The following is a 23322-nucleotide window of genomic DNA, read 5'->3' as shown; positions in this document are numbered from 1 at the left end:
GTGTGGAGTTTGCATATTCTCCCGTGTCTGTGTGGGTTTCCTCCGGTGCTCCAGTTTCCTCCCATAATCCAAAGATGTGCAGGTTAGGTGAATTGGCCATGCTAAATTGCCTATAGTGTTCAGGGATGTGTATTTAGGTGCATTAGTCAGGGATAAATGTGGAGTAATATGGTAGGGGAATAGGTCTGGGTGGGATCCTCTTCACAGAGTCGGTATGGACTTGTTGGTCCGAAGGTGAATCCACAAAATTCATCACCCTCTGGCTGAAGAAATTCCTCTTCATGCCCACACTGTAGGTATTCTGTAAAGCCACATATCTAAGAGGAATTGCTGTGAAACCTATGGGATCTGTTTCATTTGCACTCGTAATTTGATCTTCTCAATGGGTTGTTCAATCACAGCCTATTATCTATATTTGCTGATATTAACCCTGAGTGTTAGAAATAAGATGAACATGGACTAGAAAGTGCATTACTGCTCTCATGTTGTCTGGCAATATTTATTATTTTTTGATCAAAATCATGGAACCTCACAATGTTCCCTCTTTTAAAAGAAGGTTTCTGATCCCTAGCCAGATCTCAAACACAAATTTGATGGTCTAGTGTCAGATTGTAATACTTCCTCAGTGTTGGTGAGTGCATTACAATACAATACACAGGGGAATTGTGGTGATGAGGATAAATAATGACTTAAATCTGCTCAACTGAGAAGCAAGAAAACAGAAGGACATTCAGTCACCTTAACACAACCCAAGATTCATGTGCAAACCAACCATCTTTGGGGCACATAGCCCACATAACTGATATAACACAAATAATGAAATTTGTGTCCCACAGAGACACACCATGTATCTATCCCTTTAGCTATTCAGGCAAAGTATGATCAGACCAAACCAACCTATACATGTAAATCTCAAAGTAGCACCCAACATTATATGGACTCTGCAATTGGAGAACATTTGCTAAATGTCCCACCAATGAGTTACACAGACAACGAACTTAGAATTGTCAGTTGATAATACATGGAGCCTATTCTTTGCAGGCAAGAACACATCCACACATTATGTCCATTTCAACTCAACAAACTAGGTGACAGCATTCTTTGATTAATTTCTCAGGGCAATGTCATGCCAATCAAAATGAACTTGCCTGGCTGAAAAGCTGAAACTGTCAGTCATCATCTAACTCAGATTTTCTATGGCAATGCTTTCCAACACTTACCAATCAGAACTCACTTGATCAATCAAAAATCTCCTCTGAAATTATAAATGTGCTTTTTCCCTTTACATTAGTATTTCTTGCAAAATGAAAAAGCTTTAAAAAGTCTTTTTATAGCAATAATAAAATCAACATTGTTCAACTGAGTAAAATAATCACCTGAAAAAAATAAGGGGCGTATTTTACCAAAAGTAAGAAGGGAAGCATAAGTATCTTATTTAAGCTCAAAAGATCCTTTAGTAACATTATGAGTGCCAACTTATAGTCGTTAGAATGACACCATTGGTGTCCCTGCCCAGAGTACATCCATTCCTGTCGTGTGTTCATTACAGAGTAGAGTGTCCAAACAGACATCAGCCATCTGTCCCTGCCTCACATGCTCCTCCTTTGGGGCAACAGGTGAAAAAATAATACAGTTGGCAGATAGTCCCTTGCTCTGGGCATACTGCTGAATATTAGGTTCTCCCACAGCAGGGAATCGAAGTAGCCACAGCACACTATTAGAAACTCGCTTGAGGATACTGGCCCAGGTTTGCGGCACAGTGGCACAGTGGTTAGCACTACTGCCTCACAGCGCCAGAGACCCAGGTTCAATTTCCACCTCAGGTGACTCCCCGTGTGGAGTTTCCTCCCACAATCTAAAACATGTGCAGATTAGGTGAATTGGCCATGCTAAATTGCTCATAGTGTCAGGTGAAGGGTAACTGTAGGGGAATGGGTCTGGGTGGGTTGCCCGATACGTGGATTCTCCTGCTCCTTGGATGCTGTCTAACCTGCTGTGCTTTTCCAGCAACACATTTTCAGCTCTGATCTCCAGCATCTTCAGTCCTCACTTTTTCCTGGGTGGGTTGCGCTTTGGCGGGTCAGTGTGGACTTGTTGGGCCAAACGGCCTGTTTCCACACCGTAAGTAAACTAATCTAATCTAAAGGAAATCCAAGATTCAGTATGATCATAGTTGAATTGTGGCAGACCCATAAGACAATAAGATATAGGAACAGAATGAGGCCGTTTAGCCCATTCTGCCGTTTGATTATGGTTGATTTATGTTTATCAACCCCAATTTTATTGCCTTTTCCCCATAACTTGTGAGCTCTTACTAAGTATGAACATCTCTGTCTCTATCTTAAATGCACGAAATGACCAGTTCTCCACAGCCTGCTGTGGCAATGAGTTCCACAGATTCAGCGCCCTCTGGCTGAAGAAATTCCTCCTTGTCTCAGTTCGAAAGGGTCATCCTTTCACTGTAGGTTTTGCCCTTGGAATCTCTTACTGGTGGAAGCATCTTGCACCATCACACTCAATTACAATGAAATATTGATGCTTGCAGATTTGTTCCAAGCCCCTCATAGCTTTTTCCAAACTAAAGTGAGTGACTTTCCCACTTTTACATCTTCCAAGGACTTCTTCATGTCCAGACTCCAACATATTGTATCTATCAATTCCTTGAAGCTCTTTTGGAGTTTAAACTGCACAGTGCCATCTGACTGCTCTTGATTCTGCACTGGATACAGCACTCAAGTCTAAGTATGTGTGTGTCTGGAATGGGTGTGTGGGGTTGGAGTGGTTGATGATTGAGGTGGTGGGTGAGAAAGCAGGAAAAGTCTATTGAGTTGGATAATCAGCCATGATCATAAGGAATAGTGGAACAGGCATGAAGGAGTGAATGTCCTACTCCTGCCCCTATTTCTTGTTTTTGTATTTTAGTGTCATTGAATTGTCTTGAGCTACCAGTTTACAATGTTACAATAAGCCCTTTCCTTATGTGGGGCAGAATTGAATATTGTAAGTCCTGGAAATTCCTTTTCCATCAATAAGATCACAGAACTGCTGCAAATGGATCTCACGGTGAAGTACTTACTTGTTGTGTTGTACTGGATGCCATTGAAGTATTCTGGACAGGGTCTTGTCACAAGTTGCCCAACTGGGCTTTTGTGCCAACATGTTCCAATCAGGTCTGTGGATGAATTGCAATAAGGTCCTGAAAAATAAACATCAATTGATATTATAAATATTCAGACATTTAATTAAATCACAAATGTATCAATTTAATAAGATGGCCTCTTTAATACATTTTGTCTTTTCTTTACCCGATTTCTACACCATTATTGGTTTAGGCAAGACTCTTCCCAATGGATCTGGTTCAAGATTGCTTTATGGACTTAATACTTAAAACCACCAATGGGATCAGGCTTTCTTTGTTCACCTAAATTACATCCAGAAGCAAGAACTAAAGTTCAAAAGAGATATACTAGAATGGGACCAGAGATTTTTTATTTATTCACCCAGCAGTACTGGCTGGACCACATTTATTGTCTATCTCTTGTTGTTACCCTTGAGAAAGTGGTAATGAGATGATTCTTGAACTGTCACAATCTATATGCTGTTGGTAGGTGCACAATGTTTTGGAGGGAGATAGCTCCATGCTTTTTGAACCAGGGACACTGAAGGAACAGTTGAATATTTCCAAGTCAGAATGGGAACTGGCATGGACAGAAATACACAGGTGATAATGTTCGCATCTAGCTGCTGTCCTTGTCCTTTGACATAGTAATGGTCTTAAGTTTGGAAGATGCTGCCTATGGAGCATTGATGAATTTCTTCAGTACACCTTTTACATACAAACACTGCTGCTTCTGAATGTTGGTAGTAGAAGGAGTGGATGTTTGTGGATATGGTGCCAATCAAGCTGGCTGCTTTATTTGGGATGGCATCATTGTTTGAGCATTGTCAGAGTCGCACTCATCCGGGCAGTGGGCAGAGTTCCATCACATTCCTGACTTGTGTCATGAAAATGGTGGAAGGTTTTGGGGAGTCAGATGGCATGCTACTTGCTGTAGTATTTCCAGCCTCCGAACAGCTCTTGTAATCACTGTATTTATGCGGCTTGACCAACTCAGTTTCTGGGTAATGGTAATCCTTTCCTCTAATGTTGGTGGTGGAAAAATCAGTGATGGGAATACCATTGAAAGTCAAGGGATGATGGTTGATTGTGTCTTATTGGAAATGGTCATTGCCAAGCACTTGTGTAACGTGCGAGCATGCTACTTGCCCAAGCCAGGATATTGTCGAGGTCTTGCTTTGTGTGGACAACTGCTCCATTGCCTGAAGAATTACAAGTACTGCTGAGCATTATAAATGCATCAAACATTGCCACTTCTGGCCGTATGGAGGGAGGAAGGTCAGTGATGAAGCAGCTGAAAATGGTTGGGCCCAGGACACTGTCCTGAGGAACTTCTGTAGAGACATCTTGGAGCTGAAATGATTGACTTCCACCAACCACAACTGTCTTTCTATTTGCCAGGTATGACTCCAACCAGCAGAGAGTTTGCCCTGATTCCCATTGACTCCAGTTTTGATAGGGGTCCTTAACGCCACACTGGGACAATCACACCTAGCTTGTTATTTACATGAATGGTTTGGAGGCAAATGTGGAAGGCATTACTAGTGAGTGCGCAGATGGCATGAAAATTGGTGGCATCACCATCAAAAGGAAGGCTTGTCCAAAAGCTAAGAGCCCATGTGATCCAAGGCAGGTTGTCAAACTGAATCCAACATTGGCTTGAAAATGGGAGGCAAAGGGCAATAAAGGGTTGCTTATTTAATTGGAAAGTTGTGACCAGCAGTGTATCACAAGGATCAGTGCTGGTAACATTGCAGTTGGTTCTGTACATTAACAATTTGGATATGAATGTAGAAGGTATCATTACCATATATACTTGTGTAAAAGTTGAACTTTTTAGACAATTTTTGAAGATTACATTTATTACATGGACACTAGTTTTAAGGGGCTGAAATTCACACTGCAGTTCAAAACTTTATCAGAAGTTGATTTGATCACTCAACTAATCCTGGGTAAAGAAGAAAAACATAATGCATTACGACTAAAAGCAAGGGAAACAACAATGGTAATAAATTTATTTATACATCCTGGTATAATGCTCCTGGAGCAATTGAGGACTGCAGATGCTGGGGTGTCAGTGTCAAGAGTGTGGCACTGCTAAAGCACAGTGGGTCAGGCAGCATCTAAGGAGCAGGGGAATCGACATTTTGGGCATATGCCCTTCATAAGGCTTGTGAATCTGTCTGAGATGGTCCAGGTGAACTTAAGGTTGGGATGGAATATGTTGGTGAAATTGATGAACTCTTCAACCTCCCTGTGGAAGCACAAGGTGGCACTGAAGAGGTTGAATGGTTCACCATTTCCACTAACACATTCCACACCGATCTTAAGTTAACCTGGACCAACTCGGACACCTCCCTCCCCTTCCTGGACCTCTCCATCTCCATCAACGGTGACCAACTCAACACGGACATCTTCTACAAACCCATCGACTCTCACAGTGACCTGGGCTACACCTCCTCCCACCCTGCCTCCTGTAAAAATGCTATCCCTAATTCCCAATTCCTCTGCCTCTGTGGCATCTGCACCCAGGAAGACCAGTTCCACCAGAGAACACACCAGATGGCCCCCTTCTTCAAAGACCACAATTTCCCCTCACATGTGGTCAATGATGCCCTCCAGTGCAACGCATCCACTTCCCGCACTTCTGCCCTTAAATCTCACCTCTCCAACTGCAACAAGTACAGAAATGCCCAGTCTTCACCTTCCATCCACCAACCCCCGATACTACACATCATCCTCGTAATTTCTGCCACCTACAAACAGGCACCACCACCAGAGATATATTTCCCTCCCCCACCCTGATATGTTTTCTGTAAAGACCAATTCCTCTGTGACTCTTTTGACAGGTCCACATCCCCCACCAACCCACCATCCCCTCCCACCGCAAGAATTGCAAACCCTGTATCCACACCTCCCCCCTCACCTCCATCAAGGTCCCAAAGGAGCCTTCCAGATTTACCTGCATTTCCACGCGTCATTTACTGTATCTATTGCTCTCGATGCAGTTTCCTGTCTATTGGGGACTGCATCAGGAGCAACGAGTACAGTAAATGACGTGTGGAATTGCAGGTAAATCTCTTGCTGAATGTTTCAGAGAACATTTCCAGGACACACGCATGAAGCAACCCCACCACCCCCTGTCCGAACACTTTAACTCCCCCTCCCACTCCGGCAAGGGCATGCAAGTCCTGGGCCTCCTCCACTGCCACTACCTTACCACCTGACGCCTGAAGGAAGAAGACTTCATTTTCCACCTCGGGACCCTTCAACCCATGATATCAATATGGATTTCACCAGTTTCCTCATTTTCCCTCCCCCCACTTTATCCCAGATCCAACCTTCCAATTTGTCACCATGCTCATGACCTGTCCTACCTGTCCTTCTTCCTTCCCACCTACGTGCTCCACCCTTCTCTCCGACGTTTCACCATTACTCCACCTTCATCTACCTATCACACTCTGAGCTACATTCTCGCCAGCCCTAACCCACTCCCATTTATTTCTCAACCCTCTTGGCTCACAGCATCATTTCTGATGAAGGGTTTCTGCCCGAAACATCGATTCTCCTGCTCCTCGGAAGCTGTCTGACTGGCTGTGTTTTTTGAACACCACACTCTCGACTCAAAAATTTAACATGTCAAGGATTCATTGAAATCCTTCAAAATCACACTGTTCAACATCGTCATGACTTGGTATAATGGCAAGCTTGAAACATTTACTAAATTCTGAATGGGTAAGTGTAATGAACTTCCCCACCAAAATTCCTCCATTTCCCTCCCATTTACTCTCATATGTTATGAACCTCAGCAACATTAACAAATTTGTTAAAGAATTAAAGATCTATGTAGCTAATATCTCACTTTTATTCAGATATAACGGCACAATTAAAATGATTAACTTTTTAATGATATTAATTTTTGGATGTATAGTGAGCGAAGTGCGATTAGTCCTGATAGACTTAGTACCAGTCTGAATAATAAATGAATGAATGAAAACACGCTGTAGCTGGCTGGCCGGCTAAAGAGTGATGTGTACAGTTACCAGTATGAGTGAACGAATGTGATTTCATTTCAGTGGGTTAATGGAAACATGCAGTTTCCTTTGTCAGAGGTTTATAATGCAATTTTTACATGAGATATATGGAAAATACAAGAATTTTTGGCCAAAAGTAAAGGGTTGACTTTTATATGAGATCAACTTTTACATGAGTATATATGGTAGTAAGTTTACAGCTCTCACAAAAACTGGTGTTGTTGATAATGAGGAGGACAGTCTCAGGCTGCAGTCTGATATTGATCAGCTGGTAAATTGGGTAGAAGAATGGCAGATGGAATTTGATCCTGATAAGTGCAAGGTGATACATTTTTGAAGGTCTAATAATGGAAGGACAAGTGAATATTGCAAATTGGAGTTTGCCTCCATTGGGCAGGGCATAGAATATAGGAGTAAGGAAGTCTTATTACAACTTTACAAAATATTGGTTAGGCCACAGACGGAATACTGTGCAGCTCTGGTCACTACATTATCAGAAGAACATGAGAGAACAAGAGAAAATTCATCAGGATCTTGTCTGGGATGAAAGTATCAGGTTATGAGGAAAGGCTCTTTGTTTTCATTGGAGCAAAGAAGGCTGGGGAAAGTGGTATCTGATCGAAGCATACAAAATTATGAGATGTACAGAGTCGAATAGGCCAGGAGAATTTCTTCTCTATGCCAATTGCAGCTAAGACCACAGGGCATAAGACTTTTTTTTTAAGTTTAAAGTGAAGAGCAAGTGGTTTGCAGGGAATCAGAGCAATGTCTTTTTCACCCAGTATATGCTAGAAATACAGAATATGCTGCCTGAAAGGGTGGTAAAAACAAGTACTCTCGCAACACATAAGAATCATCTGAATGAATACTTTAAATGCTAGGGCATAGTAAGCTATGCACCAAGTTGTGGTAAAAGGGATTAGCTTGGGGGTTTGTTGATCAGCATGGACAGTTGGTTGAAGGAAATGTTTCTACACTGTCTCACTCTGACTTGATTTCAAGGGCAGTCAGTTCCAGAATTTAACTCTTGTCTATACTTCAAAGGATGTGATGAAGTCAGGAGCTGATTGGCCCTGGCAGAACTCAAACTGGATGTCAGTGAGCAGGTTATTGATGACACATGCCCCTTGATAACACTGTTGCCAACACCTTTGATCACTTTACTGATGATCAAGAGTAGTCAAAAGGGATGATAGTTAACTAGGTTTGATTTGTTCAACTTTGCACGTTCTGGACATATCTAGGCAGTTTTCCACATTGCTTGGTAGATGCCAGTGTTGTAGTTGTACTGGAGCAGGCATGTGGCAAGTTCTACAGAACAAGTCTTGAGTGCTTTTGCTGGAATGTTTTCCTCTAGCTGAGGTACGGCAGACATTTGTGCTGCTTGTTGCTCTTGCAGTTACAGATTGTCACCACCTGTTGTATTGTAATGTCATTGATCAAGTATTCTCAAGTCCCAGGCTAATCCTCTGGGGATAAAGGTTCAATTCATACCAGGGCAGATGGTGAAATTTATATATTTTAGTGAAAATCTGAAATTAAAATGCAAAATTAAAAGCTAATACTGATGGGATCCTAGAGAGGATGTTCAGCAGGGGAATGTGAATGACATAAATAAGAAGAGACAGCAAGTGAATCAGGAAGACATAGACATTATAGGTCAGAAAAGGCACGGTTTGGCAAGGTTTGATCATGTTTACTTTATTGCTAAGAGTCTGACAAACAAGGCAGAGGACTAGAGGGCACAAATTAAACCATGACGTCATTACTGTCTGAGACATGGTTGAGAGAGGGGCAGAATTGGAAGCTCACTATTCCAGGGTGCAGGGTTTTCAGGGGAGATAAAAGGAGGTAAAAGATAAGGAAGGTACACAATATTGGTCAGAGATTCCAACACAGCAGTAAGGAGTTAGATGGTTCCTCAAATGAAATTGTCTAAGAACTTAAAAACCAAAATGGAACAATCAGATTGCTGTGAGTGTATTCTTGGCCTAACACTCTGAGAGAAAGAGAAGAGCAGATAAGTTGGCAAATGTCAGAGTAGTTGGTGGTTGTAGTTGGGGATTTCAATGTCCCCAGTATTAACTGGATTCGTGTTTGTGTGAAAGGAGCAGAATTCTTAAAATTTATCCAGGAGGGTTTAAGTCAGTACGCAGGGACGGAGTGGAACTGGACTTAATTTTAGTGTACAAAGCTAGGCAAATGGTTGAAGAACTGATGTTTAAACTGGGAGAAGGCAGATTTTAATAAAATCAGATATACTCTGGCCAGTGTGGATTAGGACCAGATACTTTCAGGTAAATCTGTCTCAGAACAGTGGACAATTCAAGAAGGAATAAAGAAGAGCACATGGCCAACATGTTCCAATAAAGGATGGCACCCTCAAATCCCGAGAACTCTGGATATTGAGTGGTATACAGCTTTTGATAAAGAGGAAAGGGAAGCATACGACAGACATTGAGGACTCAAAATAGATAAAAAACGAGGTCTGCAGATGCTGGAGATCGCAGCTGAAAATGTGTTGCTGGTTAGAGCACAGCAGGTCAGGCAGCATCCAAGGAATAGGAAATTCGACGTTTCGGGCATGAGCCCTTCATCAGGAATCCTGATGAAGGGCTTATGCCCGAAACGTCGAATTTCCTATTCCTTGGATGCTGCCTGACTCAAAATAGATACCCTAGTGGAGTACTGAATGTGCAAGATCGAATTTAAGGGATTAGATTAGGAGAGCAAAAAGGGAGTATGAAAGGATACAGGCAGGTAAAATAAAAGGAAAATCCCAAGTTATTTTATAGGTATGTGTAAAGTAAGACAGGATCGGAGGAAAAAAGGTAGACTCCATTAAGGATAACAGTGATAATTTATACATGGAACCAGGGGATGTAGCTTGGATCCTAAATGAATACATTGTGTTAGTGTTCACAAGTGAGAGAGAGAGAGGATATGGATACAGAAAAATCAGGGAGAAGGTCTGTAATACAATTGAAAAAATTAGCACTGACAGAAAGAAGGCTATGTATGGTCTGGCGGGCTTAAAATCTCCAGCACCTGATGAAATGTATCCTAGGTTGAGTGAAGCAAGAAAGGAGATAGCAGATGTTCCTGCAAAAGTTTTCAATTTATCTCCAGCAGAGGAGAGACATTACAGGACTGGAGGACAGCCAATGCGACACTGTTATTTGAGAAGGGAGCGCATGACAAACCAGGAATGGCAGGCCAGTCAGTCTAATCACAGTGGCAGGGAAACTACTGGAAGCAATGCTGAGGGACAGAATTAATCAGTATTTAGAGGGACAGGGATTAATCAAGAACAGTCAGTATGGTTTTGTTAAGGGGAAGTTATGTTTGACCAAATTGATTGAATTTTTAGAAGAGGTGACCAGTTGTGTAGATGTGGGCAATGCTTTGATGTAGTCTGCTTGAAATTCAGTTTTTGATAAGATCTTGCATGGGAGATTGATAACAATGGACCTATAGGATACAAGGAAATTTGGTAAATTGGATCCATAATTGGCTGAATGACAGGAAACAGAGTGATGGATGAGGGGTGTTTTTCTGACTGGAAGCCTGTGTCCAGTTGGATCCCACAGTGGGTGCTGGGGTCCTTGCTACTTGTCAGATATGTAAATGGTTTAAGAGTTGAATGTAGGAGAGTTGATCAGTAAGTTCACGATGATACAACGATTGGTAGGGTTGTAAATACTTGGAAAGATTGCCCTAGATTATATCAGGATATAGACGGGCTCAGCAGTGGTTTATGGAATTCAAACTGGTGAAGTGTGAGATGATGCACTTTGGCAGGACACACAAGGCAATACATGAATGGTAGGACCCCAGAAAGCACCAAGGATCAACGGGACCTTGGTATGCATATACATCAGTTGTTAAGGGTTTAGCTCAGGTGCATGGAGTTGTAAACAAGGCATATGGTATTGGGTTGTTATCTGGGCTGGAGAGTTTCAGTTAATATGACAGATTGGACAAATTGATTGTTTTCCTTAGAAGAGGAGATTGAGAGGGGGAATGATTAAGATGTATAAAATGCTGAGGAGCATAGTTGGGTAGAAGAAACTTTCCCCTTGGAGGGCTCAATGACAAGGATGCATATATTTTAGTTCATGGGCAGATGGCAGGTGACTGCCCGTGACATCATGGTAATGGGGATCTGGAACTCACTGCCTCTAAGGTTGGGAGAGGCAGAAACCTTCATAATATGTAAGAACTATTTAGATATGCACTTGCAATGCCAAGGCATTCGAGACTATGGGCTGAAAAATAGGGATAAAATAGCAAGGTGGGTGTTTTAGACCAGTACAGACATGATGGGCCAAAGGGCCTCTCTGTGCTGTGCATGTGTAGGACTCTATCAATGCCACTCAATTTTGTGCACCTTACTCAGGATCCCCACTCCCAGCTTTCTTTGCTCTGAGAACAACCAACTCGATCTAACCATAGGAACAGGAGGACACCATTCAGCTCCTCAAACCTTTTCTGCCATTCAATGAGCTCGTGGTTGATCTGTGGCCTGACTCCATACACCTGCCTTTGGCCCATATCCCAGCATATTTTTGCTTAAGAAAAATTTACCTGTCTTTATTTTAACATGAACAACTGATTTGATATCGATGGCTGTCTGAGGAATAGTGTTCTAAACTTTGACCACCCTTTGTGTAGAAGTGCTTCCTGGCATCATTATCGAATGGTCTGGCCTTAATTCTTAAACCACGCCCTTTAGTTCTAGAATCTCCAACTGTTGAAAGCAGTATCTTTACCTACTCTGTATTTTCCTCTCAATATCAGGAAGATTTTGATCAGATTACTCCTGAAACCTTGAAATTCTAGAGAAAATTGGCCTAATTTTGTATAATCTCTCCTCATAACTTAACCCCTTGTACCTAGGTATCATTCTTGTACATCTACACTGTACTTGCTGCAGCAACAATATCTCCTTCCCAAGGGGTGGTGGTCAGATCCTCAGTGGAGCTTAAGTAAGACTTCATGTAGCTGCAGCATAATCTTTGCATCTTATACTCCAGTCCTCCAGATAGAAAGGCCAGTGTTCCATTAACTTTTATTATTATTTTGGGCTTGTTCTTTCTTCATAGAAAAATTGCTCCAATCCAGGCAACATACAGTCATAAAGTCAGAGATATACAGTATGGAAACAGACCCTTCAGTCCAACTCGTCCATGCCGACCAGATATCCCAACCCAATCTAGTCCCACCTGTCAGCACCTGGCCCATATTCCTCTAAACCCTTCCTATTCATATACCCATCCAGATGCCTTTTAAATGTTGCAAGTATACTAGCCTCCACCACTTCCTCAAGCAGCTCATTCCATACGCATACCACCCTCTGCATGGCAAGGTTGCCCCTTAGTCCTCTTTCATATCTTTTGCCTCTCAGCCTAAACCTATGCCCTCTAGTTCTGGACTTCCCCTACATCGGGGAAAAGACTTTGTCTATTTATCATATCCATGACCTTCATAATTTTATAAACCTCCATATGGTCACCCCTCAGTCTCTGACGCTCCAGGAAAAACAGCCCTAGCCTATTCAGCTTCTCCCTAAAGCTTAAAACCTCCAACTCTGGCAACATCCTTGTAAATCTTTTCTGAACCCTTTCACATTTCATAACATCTTTCCAATAGGAAGGAGACCCAGAATTGTATGCAATATTCCAACAGTGGCCTAACCAATGTCCTGTATAGCTGCAACATAAACCCCCAGCTCCTTCACTCAATACTCTTACCAATAAAGGAAATGAACCTTCCAGTTCAGCAAGCAAACTTACATCCAATAAAGGAAAGCATACCAAATGCCTTCTTCACTATCCTATCCACCTGTGACTTATGTGCTCTTCCATCCTTCCTGTAGTGTGACAACTCGAACTATACATAGTACTGCAGCTGTGGCCTAACATATATACAGTTCCACCATACCTATCTTTCTCTTGTATTCAGTGTCTTGACAAATAAAGACAAGTAGTCCACATCTCTCTCCAATAACATCACATCACACTGGCTCAGGAATGCACCATTCCACTTCATCCTTTGACTCATTTGCTTTTTCGTTCCTTTTAAGCATCAAGACACACAAGGTGCAACAACTTAGAGATACCCATGAGCCTCTGGAAGCTTCTTCTTCTCCCCTTCCCTCTGACTCTATGCCCTCCCGCAACCCACTTCCTGTCATGCGTTCACCATCCCTCAGACCTTCCACTCAGATGTTGAACATTCTGCATTCAAAGGTCTTCATCTTATCCCTCTGAATTTCAGGCATGACATGACGTTGAACTCTTCCGGCACTTTCGCCTCCGTGCCCGTTTAGAGTTACTAAGTAAAGTCAGAGAGCCGTACACATGGAAACAGATATTTCTTTCCAACTACTCCATGCCACCCATGTTCCCAAACTAAACTACTCCTACCTGTCTGCTATCTCTCCAAACCTCACCTATTCATGTACTTATCTAAAATGTCTTTTGAACATTGTAATTGTACCGCCATCCACCACTTCCTCAGGAAGTTCATTTCACACGTAAATCACCCTCAAAACAATTTGCCTCATGTCTTTTTTAAAATCTCCCTCTTTGCACCTTAAAATGTGCCTCTTAATCTTGAAATCCCACATCCCAGAGGAATGACAGCTATCATTAACTATCTACACCCCTCATTATTTTATAAACTTCTCTCAGACCACCTCTCAACCTCCTATATTCCAGTGAAAAAAGTCTCAGCCTTTCTCTATACCTCAAACCATCTATACCAGGCAACATCCTGGTAAATCTTTTCTGAACCCTCTACAGCTCAATAATATCAGGGCAACCAGAACTGGACACAGTATTCCAGAAGAGGCCTCACTAATGTCCCGCACAACTTCAATATTACTTCACAACTCCTCTATTCAAAGGATTGGCCAGTGAAGGCAAGGGTGTTAAACACCTTTTTAACCATCTGTATCTGCCTGCATCCCTACATCCCTCTGTTCTACAACACTACTCAAGACCCTACCATTAATTGTTTGTTATGCAACACCGCACATTTATCAAGATTGAACTCCACCTGCTGTTTTTCAGCCGATTGACCCATTTGATCAAGATCCCTTTGTAATCTGAGAAAACCTGCTTCACTGTCTATGCCACCAATTTTGGTGGCATCAGCAAACTTACTAATACTAAAAGGCATGTATTTAAGGGGAAAGGGGAAAAGTTCAAAGGACATGTGAGGGGCAAGTTTTTTTTAAAAATCACTGTGATAGGAATCTGGAATGCACTATTGGGGCAATGGTGGAGGCTGATACGATAGGGAGCATTTAAGGGACTTTTAGATAAGCACGTTAATATGCAAGAATTGAGGGATATGGACCAAGGGCAGGCAGAAGGGATTAGGTTCATTTGGCGTCTGCTTGGCACAACATCATGGGCCAAAGGGCTTGTTCTATTAAACCATTTTGATAAATGACAAACAAAACAAGATCCAGAATGGATCCCTGTGGAACACTGCTGGTGTTAAGCCTCCAGTCCAAAGAGCAACCCTCCACCACCCTGTCTCCTGCCATTAATCCAGTTGGCCAGCTCATCCTGAATTCCACATGACCCAACCTTTAGTCTACCATAAGGAACCTTGAAGGCTTTAATAAAATAAAAATATGTCTACTGCCCTGCCCTCAATTTTTTTGATAACTTCCTAAAAAAAACAATCAATTTTGAGAAGCACTATTTTTCACGCAAATCCATGCTGACTATCCCTAATTAATTTTTGCCTTTAAATGTCCATAAATCCTATCTTTTAAAATCAGCTCCAGCACTTTATTCGCAACTAAATTCAGACTTATAGGTCTTTAGTTCTCAGGTTTCTCCTTTCAACTTTCTTCAATAAAAGATATAATATTAGTCACCCTCCAGTCATCAGGCACCTCACTCATATTTCTGCAAATATTTTTGCAAGGGGTCTCACAGTTCCTCTCTTACTTCCCATAATGTTCTGAGATACAGGTCCAAGCGATTTATCCACCTTTACATTTTAAGATTTCCTGAATTTCCTCTGTAATGTGAGCAGTTTTTAAAATAAAATTTATTTCTCTGTATTCTCTAACCTCCGTTTCTTTTTCCACAGTAAAAACTAACATGAAATTTCCATTTAGTGTTTCTCCCATCTCCTAGGGTTCAACACAAGAACGACCTCCTTGATCTTTAAGGAGCCCTGCCCTTTCTCTAGTTACCCTCTTAACGTATTTGTACATCTCTTCAGATTATCCTTAGCATTGGCAGAGAAGCTCATCTCATATCCCCACTTTGCATTCCTGACGATTATTTTAGGAACACCTTTACCATCCAGACTGATTTAATTGAGTCAAGTTGTCTACAAGATTCTCTTTTATTCTTGACTAGAGCCTCAACATCCTTATTCATACATTGTTCCAGACTTACTGTTCACTGTAACTGGAACATAATGCCTCTGAACTCTCCTCACATTCTTCAAGGCCTCCCATTTATCAGACTTCCTGTTATTACATGTGAACAGTCTTTTTTGGAAGTTCTTGTCTTGTATCATTAAAATTTGCCCTAGTCCAATGAAAAACTTTGACTTTTATGGAAGGCTTATTCTTTTCCATAATTAGCTTCAAAATGGTTGTGATTGCTTGACCTAAAGTGTTCCCCAATCTTTAGTTCAGTCACCTGCCCTACCTTCTTGCCCAATAGAAAGTCTAGTTTTGCTCTTTATCCATAGGAGCACCCACACAGTGATAAAGACATTTTCTTGAACACATTTGACAAATTCTTCACTGCCTAAACCTTTAACATAATGGTAGCCCCAGTCAATGTTTGGAAAATTAAAATCCCTATTATTATAATCTTTTTTGACTTACATATATCTAAGATCTCCCTACATATTTGTTTCTCAAATGTCCTTTCTAACTATTGGGATGCCTTTGGTGATCAAGGTGACCTTTATTCCTACCCATATATTTTCACTGGACGATTTTTCAGAAATATCTTCTCCAGTTACAGCAGGAATGTATGATCTAATCAAAACCGCCACTCCCCTTCCTTTCCTATAGAATCCAAACCCCAGAACACTGAGCTGCCAGTCCTGTCCATCTCTCAGCCAAGCTTTTATAATAGCTATGGCATCCCATCCCATATTCTTGAAAATGCCCTAAGTTAATCAGCCTGACCTGTAAGACACCTTGCATTGAAGTAAGTGCAATTTAGCTCTCCAGAATCACTATGTTCTGGCTCTCTCATCTTTTTCCAATTGATGTGCTCTTCACATTGAGAACGATCCTCATCAATCTTTCTATTGACGCTGCTCCTTTAATTCCTGGGAGTTGGTTTAGCTCAGTTGGCTGGATTGTTGGTTTACAGACCAGTATGATGCCAACAGCAAGTATTCAATTCCCATCACTGGTTTGAGGTTACTGTGAAGGACTCTCCTTCTCTACCTATTCCCTTACCCGAGGCCTAGTGGCCTCACCATCAGTGTTTCTCTCTAACAAGAGAGAAGCCCAAGCTCCTATGGTCTGGTAAGTCAATGATGACACAGTACAATTTTTAGTTCCTCCACTTCTCCTCTCAGGATAAAGCCTCCCACAATGAAACAAGCAAATCTCCATGCCCAGATATTGGTCCCTTCCCAGTTCAGCTTAAACCCATCTTATTAGAACAGGTCTTTTCTGTCTCAACAGATATTCCAATTGTCCATAAAGCTGAATCTTGAACAATATACCACTTCTTTAGCCATTGATCTATCTCCTTCCCACATTTGATTTTAGCACTGGGAGTAAACGTAATACTACTGTTAAAGTTCTATTTTTGAATCTTCTAACCTCTTAAATTCACTCTGCAAGCTTTGTCATTCCTACCAATGTATACAATAATTTCCATCTTCTCAATCTCACCTTTAACAATATGTTTGAAATGCTGAGAGACATCCTCAATCCTAGCACCAGGAAGTCAACACATCTTAAATTTCCGGTCTATGCCCCTGACAGGACAGTCCCCTACAGTAATAACTCTACTAAATAACCCAATGAAGCAACAATAAATCTTAACTAAACCTGCAATCCTGGGGGCTCCATACTGTATCTTTCCTTGGGAAAGAGTCCTCTTCCCATCCACAGACCACTTCACCCAAACTCTCCATGTGGCCTCTTACTTGCACTGGACTTGTTCACTGAGAACTGTTGATGTAACATTGATCACTTCCATTTCTCTGTGCCACCTGCACCCCTCCCACTCCATTACCCAATCTTCCCATCAACTGACTGCATTCCACTCTCGCAGAACGAACCCTAACTTTGTTGTTAAGCCTGTTGATAAGGGTGGTGCTGTTGTTATCTGATGGACTGACTTCTACATTACAGAGGCTGAGCAGCAGCTCTCAGGTATTTCCTCCTATCTCTTCCCTGGACCATAATCCCACCATGGAACACCAGGCCATTATGTCAACTACAGTCGCCAACCTCACTTCATCTGGTGATCTCCCCTGCCATTGCCTTTAAGCAGGTGGTCTCTCAACCCCACACAGCTCATTACCTCCTTCCCAAAATCCATAAGCAGGACTGCCTAGGCAGACCCATTGTTTCTTCCTGCTCCTATCCTACAGAACTCAGCTCTTCCTACCTTGACTCAGTCTTTATTCCAGAAGTCCAGTCCCCGCCCACGTACATCTATGATTCTTCTGATGCTTTATTATGCCTTTTTCAGAATTTCCAGTTTGCGGCCTCCAGCCATGGATGTGTAATCCCTTTACACATCCATCCCCCACAAGGATGGTCTTGGGGTCTCTGCTTCTTCCTGGAACAAAGGCTTGACCTGTTCCTACCCACCACCACCCTCTTCTGCTTGGCTCAGCGCATCCTCACCATTTTCTCTTTTAACACCACTCATTTTATTAAGATCATAGGGGTGGCCATGGCTATGCATTTGGGTCCCAGTTACGCCTATCTCTTTGTAGGATAAGTGGAGCATTCCTTGTCTGGTCTTATTCTAGTCCCTACCCACAACTTTCTCCAGTATATTAATGATATCACCAATGCTGCTTCCCTCTCATCAGGAATTTGAAGAGTTTATCAACAATTTCACTTCCAATTTCCTCCTACTTTCACCTAGTCCATCGACTCCTCTCTTCCTCAAGAATAGTTTCCATTTCTGGGGATAGGCTGGTCACTACTATCTACTATAACCCCACCGACTCCCATAGTTATCTTGACTATACATCCTCACACCCTGCTTTCTATAAAGATTCTACTCTATTCTCCCAGTTCCTTTATCTCCACCATATAGAACATAGAACATAGAAGGATACAGCGCAGTACAGGCCCTTCGGCCCTCGATGTTGCGCCGACCGAATCCTATATCTGTTCTCTTGATCCTGACTTAGACAAGGGAACCTCCGAAATGTCCATCTTCTTCTGCAACCGCGGATTCCCTAGCACTGCTGTTGACAGGGCCCTCAACTGGGTCCAACCCATCTCCCACACTTCTGCTCTCACCCATTCTTTCTGTCTCCTTATAAGGACCTACCATCCCACCAGCATCCACATCCAGAGAATCATTAGCCACCATCAGACGCATAGTCCCTTCCCCTTCCTGGTCAGCCTTCCCCAAGGACTGTTGTCTCCAGATCACCTTGATCCACTCTTCTTTCACGTCTGACACTCTCCCACAGCCCTAGAGGAGCGTCTCCTGCCATCAGAGAAGGTGTATTACTTGCCCCTTCACTTCCTCCTCCCTCAGTATCCAAGGGCCCAGACACCTTCCAGGTGAAGCAGCGCTTTACCGGCACTTCTCAAAATCTAGTCTACTGCATTCACTGCTCACAATGTGGTCTTTTCTACAATGAGGCAATGAAGCATAGATTGGGTGACTACTTTTCAGAACACCTACATTCTGTCTGCAGAAAAACAAAAGATGGCTTTCAGTTGCCTGTTTCTTCAGCAGCACCCTGTTCCCTGGTCTCAGGTTTGTGCAATACAATAGTGAAGCTCAGCACAGGCTGCAAAAATAGCTCCTCATTTTCCACTTGGGAAACCTGCAGCCTTCCGAACACAATACTGAGTTCAATAACTTTAGGGCTTAAGCTCTCCCATGTTCTTATCCCAACCCCCGCACATCAGGCCTTGTTAACACATACAACCAAAACCAGAAGTTGCTGGAAAAGCTCAGCAGGTCTGACAGCGCCTGTGAAGAGAAATCAAAGTTAATGTTTTGGGTCCTAAAACTCAGTACTGGGGAAGGGTCACTGGACCTGAAATGTTAACTGATTTCTCTTCAGATGCTGCTAGATATGCTGAACTTTTCCAGCAATTTCTGTTTTTGTTTCTGATTTACACCATCCACAGTTCTTTTAGGTTTGTTTTTGAAAGTAGCCCATATGCTTCCTTAACTACCTATTTTAAAGTTTGATATCACACAGGAGCAAATAGATAATTGGTGGTTGTTCTCATCCCATATTGCTGGATATTGATTAAAGTTAATGTCATAAATGCAGCTTAACATCTTTACACTTGTTATGGACCAGGCCAAACCCCCTCAAAACATTTCAAAGTAGTCCAGACCCTAACTTTGCTAGTTGTTTTAAGCAGGTGTCGAGTGGATATTCCAGGAGTGATGCAGTTGGCCCAACTACCTCGTTTTAAACAAAACTGAAATTTATTTGCAAGATTACTGAATGAAACACAAACAAAACAGTGCAGAATATAGAATAACTTAACCTATCTGAAAACCTAACAGATCACCCCAAATAGGTGGCATGGTGGCTCAGTGGTTAGCACTGCTATCTCACAGCATCAGGGTCCCAGGTTCGATCCCAGCCTCGGGCGACTGTCTGTGTGGAGTTTGTAAGTTCTCCCTGTGTCCGTGTGGGTTTCCTCCAGGTGCTCTGGTTTCACTCCCACAGTCCAAAGATGTGCCGGTTAGGTGAATTGGCCATGCTAAATTGCCCATAGTGATAGATGCATTAGTCAGAGGGAAATGGGTCTGGGTAAGTTACTCTTCGGAGGGTCGGGTTGGGCTGAAGGGTCTGTTTCCACACTGTAGGGAATGGAATCTAATCTAATCTGATGATGCTGTTCCAAATACTTGCAACAATCTGCATAAACACCCACTTGGCAAAAACAAAGATCGGTATCCATTAGCTACAATCAAACTGATCCTAAAACCCTTCAAACCTAGATTATTTGGAATCACTGCTTTTATGACCTCTGAAAAAAATAGCCAAGGACAACATAACATTGTTAAAGAAGCAGCATTGTCAAACATTGATAATATTTTAAAACTTCAAAACAAAATTTCTTCATTTGATAGAGTTAAGGGGTTTTGTTTGTTTGTCTAACAAACAAGAATAAGATTTTTCTTATCTAGATTAAGTAAAATAAAAGTGGTATCCATATTCTATTTAGTGGAGGTACATCTGGGACAGTTCATGATGTACATATCCTAGGTTATCCTGGCAACTTGGATGACATGTGTAGGAAATGAGTCAACCTGATGCAACTCAAATTCCATCTTTTTTGGAGATTGAGAGGAGCTGGGGGCGTTATGTTAAAGCTGAGGTTCATGGATAACATTTCAAGATGTGGTCACCGTGCAGTTTAAGGACTTGCAGACAGAGAGAAGACGAATGCTTTGGCACTACCTCTTCGGTAAGAGAGAGAGTCTTAAATTCCTGAGGTGTTCAGACTGTTTCTGAAGATGGGACCTCAACAACTTGAGTCTATATCCAAATGCAGCAAAGTGTTACAACTGACTGGGGTAGCCCTGGAAATCAAGTCATCAAAAAGTTAGAGATTCTAAAATAAAATCCCTAATGTACCTGTTTCTTTGACCCAGATTGCAGAAAACGATTCCACATTTTCTGTTAATTAACAAAAACTATTTATTATAGGTAAATACTAATGAGCTGTCAGCATGATTAGATTAGATTCCCCACAGTGTGGAAACAGGCCCTTTGGCCCAACAAGTCCACACCGACCCTCCGAAGAGTAACCCACCTAGACCCATTCCCCTATACAGTATTTACCCCTGACTAATGCACCTAACATTATGAGCAATTTAGTATGGCCAATTCACCTAACCTGCACATCTTTGGACTGTGGGAGGAAACTGTAGCGCCCGGAGGAAGCCCACACAGACACGGGGAAAATGTGCAAACTCCACACAGACAGTTGGTCGAGGCAGGAATCAAACCCGGGTCCCTGGTGCTGTGAGGCAGCAGTGGTAACCACTGAGCTACCGTGCCGCCCTAAACTAATAAGCATATAGCTAATGAATTCTAACGAACCACACACTGACAAATTCGGAAGGCATTATGACACCAGGTTATAGTCCAACAGGTTTATTTGAAATCACAAGCTTTCAGAGCCTCACTCCTTCATTGGGAGAAGCCTCTTCACATGATGAAGGAGCAGTGCTCCAAAAGTTTATAATTTCAAATAAACTTGTTGAATTATAACCTGGTGTTGTGTGACCTCTGAATTTGTCCACCTTAGTCCAACACTGGCACCTCCACACATGGGGGAGATAGTGAACACAAGGAAAGCAGTCCTAGTGATCATCGCTTACAGAATCTGTTGAGATGGTCTTGATGGTGATGATCACAATGCTGCTTCTTAGTCATCCTTCGCTTCACCCTTCTATTGGTTTGCAAGACGCACACAGAGTGGCTGATTTACTGATTAATTAGCAGTCACAGTTTACACAAATACTTGAAGGAAAGATAATTGATTTTTAGACGGGTTGTGATACAATGGTTGTGTCCCTACCTCTGTGCCAGAAGGCCCAGCTTTAAGTCTAACCTGCTCCAGAGGTATGTAATAATATCTCCGAACAGGTTGATTATATATATCTAAAATAGTTTTAATCGAGCCAAAAGCAGCTTACTGCAGAGAATAGAGCGTGATTTTGGGTTGCTGGAGACTGATGGCTTCTCTGTATCTTGTACCCAGCCCCAGGATATTGATTAGCTGTGTAAATGATGCTTGCAATGAATGTCAGCTTTTTTGCTTTAGAACATGCAGCTATCCCTCAGCCACCTTTTATTTGATAGCAGTTCTCTTCTCATTTCATTCTATAATTAAAAATAAAGATTCTGTCTTTAGACAAGATAGTTTTGATGCTCTCTGTATCTAAGACCTGGACAATGCACGAGCTGGCTCTATTCCCATTTGGAAGAAAATGGGTTTATCAGTCACAGACCACATGGTTTCATGCAGGGAAGGGCATGTTTTATCAATTTAATCGAACTCTTTAAGGAAGTGACAATGTTGATAGATGAGAGAAGGGCCATAGATGGAGAAAGTGAAGTCGCACAAGTTCCAGGGTGTGCTAGCTAGATGGATAGAGACATGTCTGGGAGCTGGAGACGGAGAGTGGTAATAGAAGGGAATTTTTCAAAATGGAGACTTGTGACCAGTGGTGTTTCACAGGGATCTGTGTTGGGACGACTGTTGTAAGTGATATACATAAATGATCTGGAAGTAGGTATAGGTATTCTGATTAGCAAGTTGGCAGGTGAGTAGCAGATAGTGAAGGGACCAGTCAGAGAATGCAGCTGAATATAGACAGATTGGACATTGGGCAGAGAAATGGAGTTCTATCTAGGGAAATGCGAGATAATGCATTTTGGAATATGCAACTCTAGCGTGAACTATATGGTAAATGGAGAATCCCTGGGGAAAACTGATGTACAGAGAGATCTGGGTGTTCAGGTCCTTTTGTACCCTGAAGGTAGCAACATGGGTTGACAGAGTGGTCAAGAAGGCATACAGCATCGGACGGGGTATTAAGTACAAGAGTTGGTAGGCCATGTTACAAGTGTATAGGACTTTGGTTCGACCACATTTGGAATACTGCGTACCGTTCTGGTCACCATTACCAAAAGGATGTGGATGCTTTGGATAGGCAACAGGTTTAGATAGAGGATTTGGATCAACACAGACTTGGTGGGCTGAAGGGCCCTTTTCCTGTGCAATAATTTTCTTTGTTTTCTTTGTTCTTTGGTTTGACAAATGACAAGTACCATGCATGCTGCAGAGGAGGTTCTCCAGGATGTTGCCTGGTATGGAGGGCTCTAGCTTGGAAGAGAGGTTGAGTAAATTAGGATTATTTTCATTAGAAAGAAGTCAGTTGAGGGGGTACCTGATTGAGATCTACAAAATCTTGAGAG

General features: G+C 42.2%; 1 protein-coding gene across 1 annotated transcript in view; it reads right to left on the bottom strand.

Moving 5' to 3' along the window:
• The window catches only part of LOC132830743 (corticotropin-releasing factor receptor 1-like), a 243131-nt gene that overhangs the window by 193897 nt on the left and 25912 nt on the right, over nucleotides 1-23322 (bottom strand). Inside the window, exon 4 of the mRNA XM_060848580.1 lies at nucleotides 3077-3196. Within this exon, the coding sequence (XP_060704563.1) occupies nucleotides 3077-3196 (120 nt within the window). The remainder of the gene's footprint in view (nucleotides 1-3076; nucleotides 3197-23322) is intronic.

Source organism: Hemiscyllium ocellatum, chromosome 32 (genome assembly GCF_020745735.1).
Source record: "Hemiscyllium ocellatum isolate sHemOce1 chromosome 32, sHemOce1.pat.X.cur, whole genome shotgun sequence".
NCBI classification, from domain to species: domain Eukaryota; kingdom Metazoa; phylum Chordata; class Chondrichthyes; order Orectolobiformes; family Hemiscylliidae; genus Hemiscyllium; species Hemiscyllium ocellatum.
The sequence above is the reverse complement of the archived record's forward strand: the minus strand, read 5'-3'. Positions and strand labels throughout refer to the sequence as shown.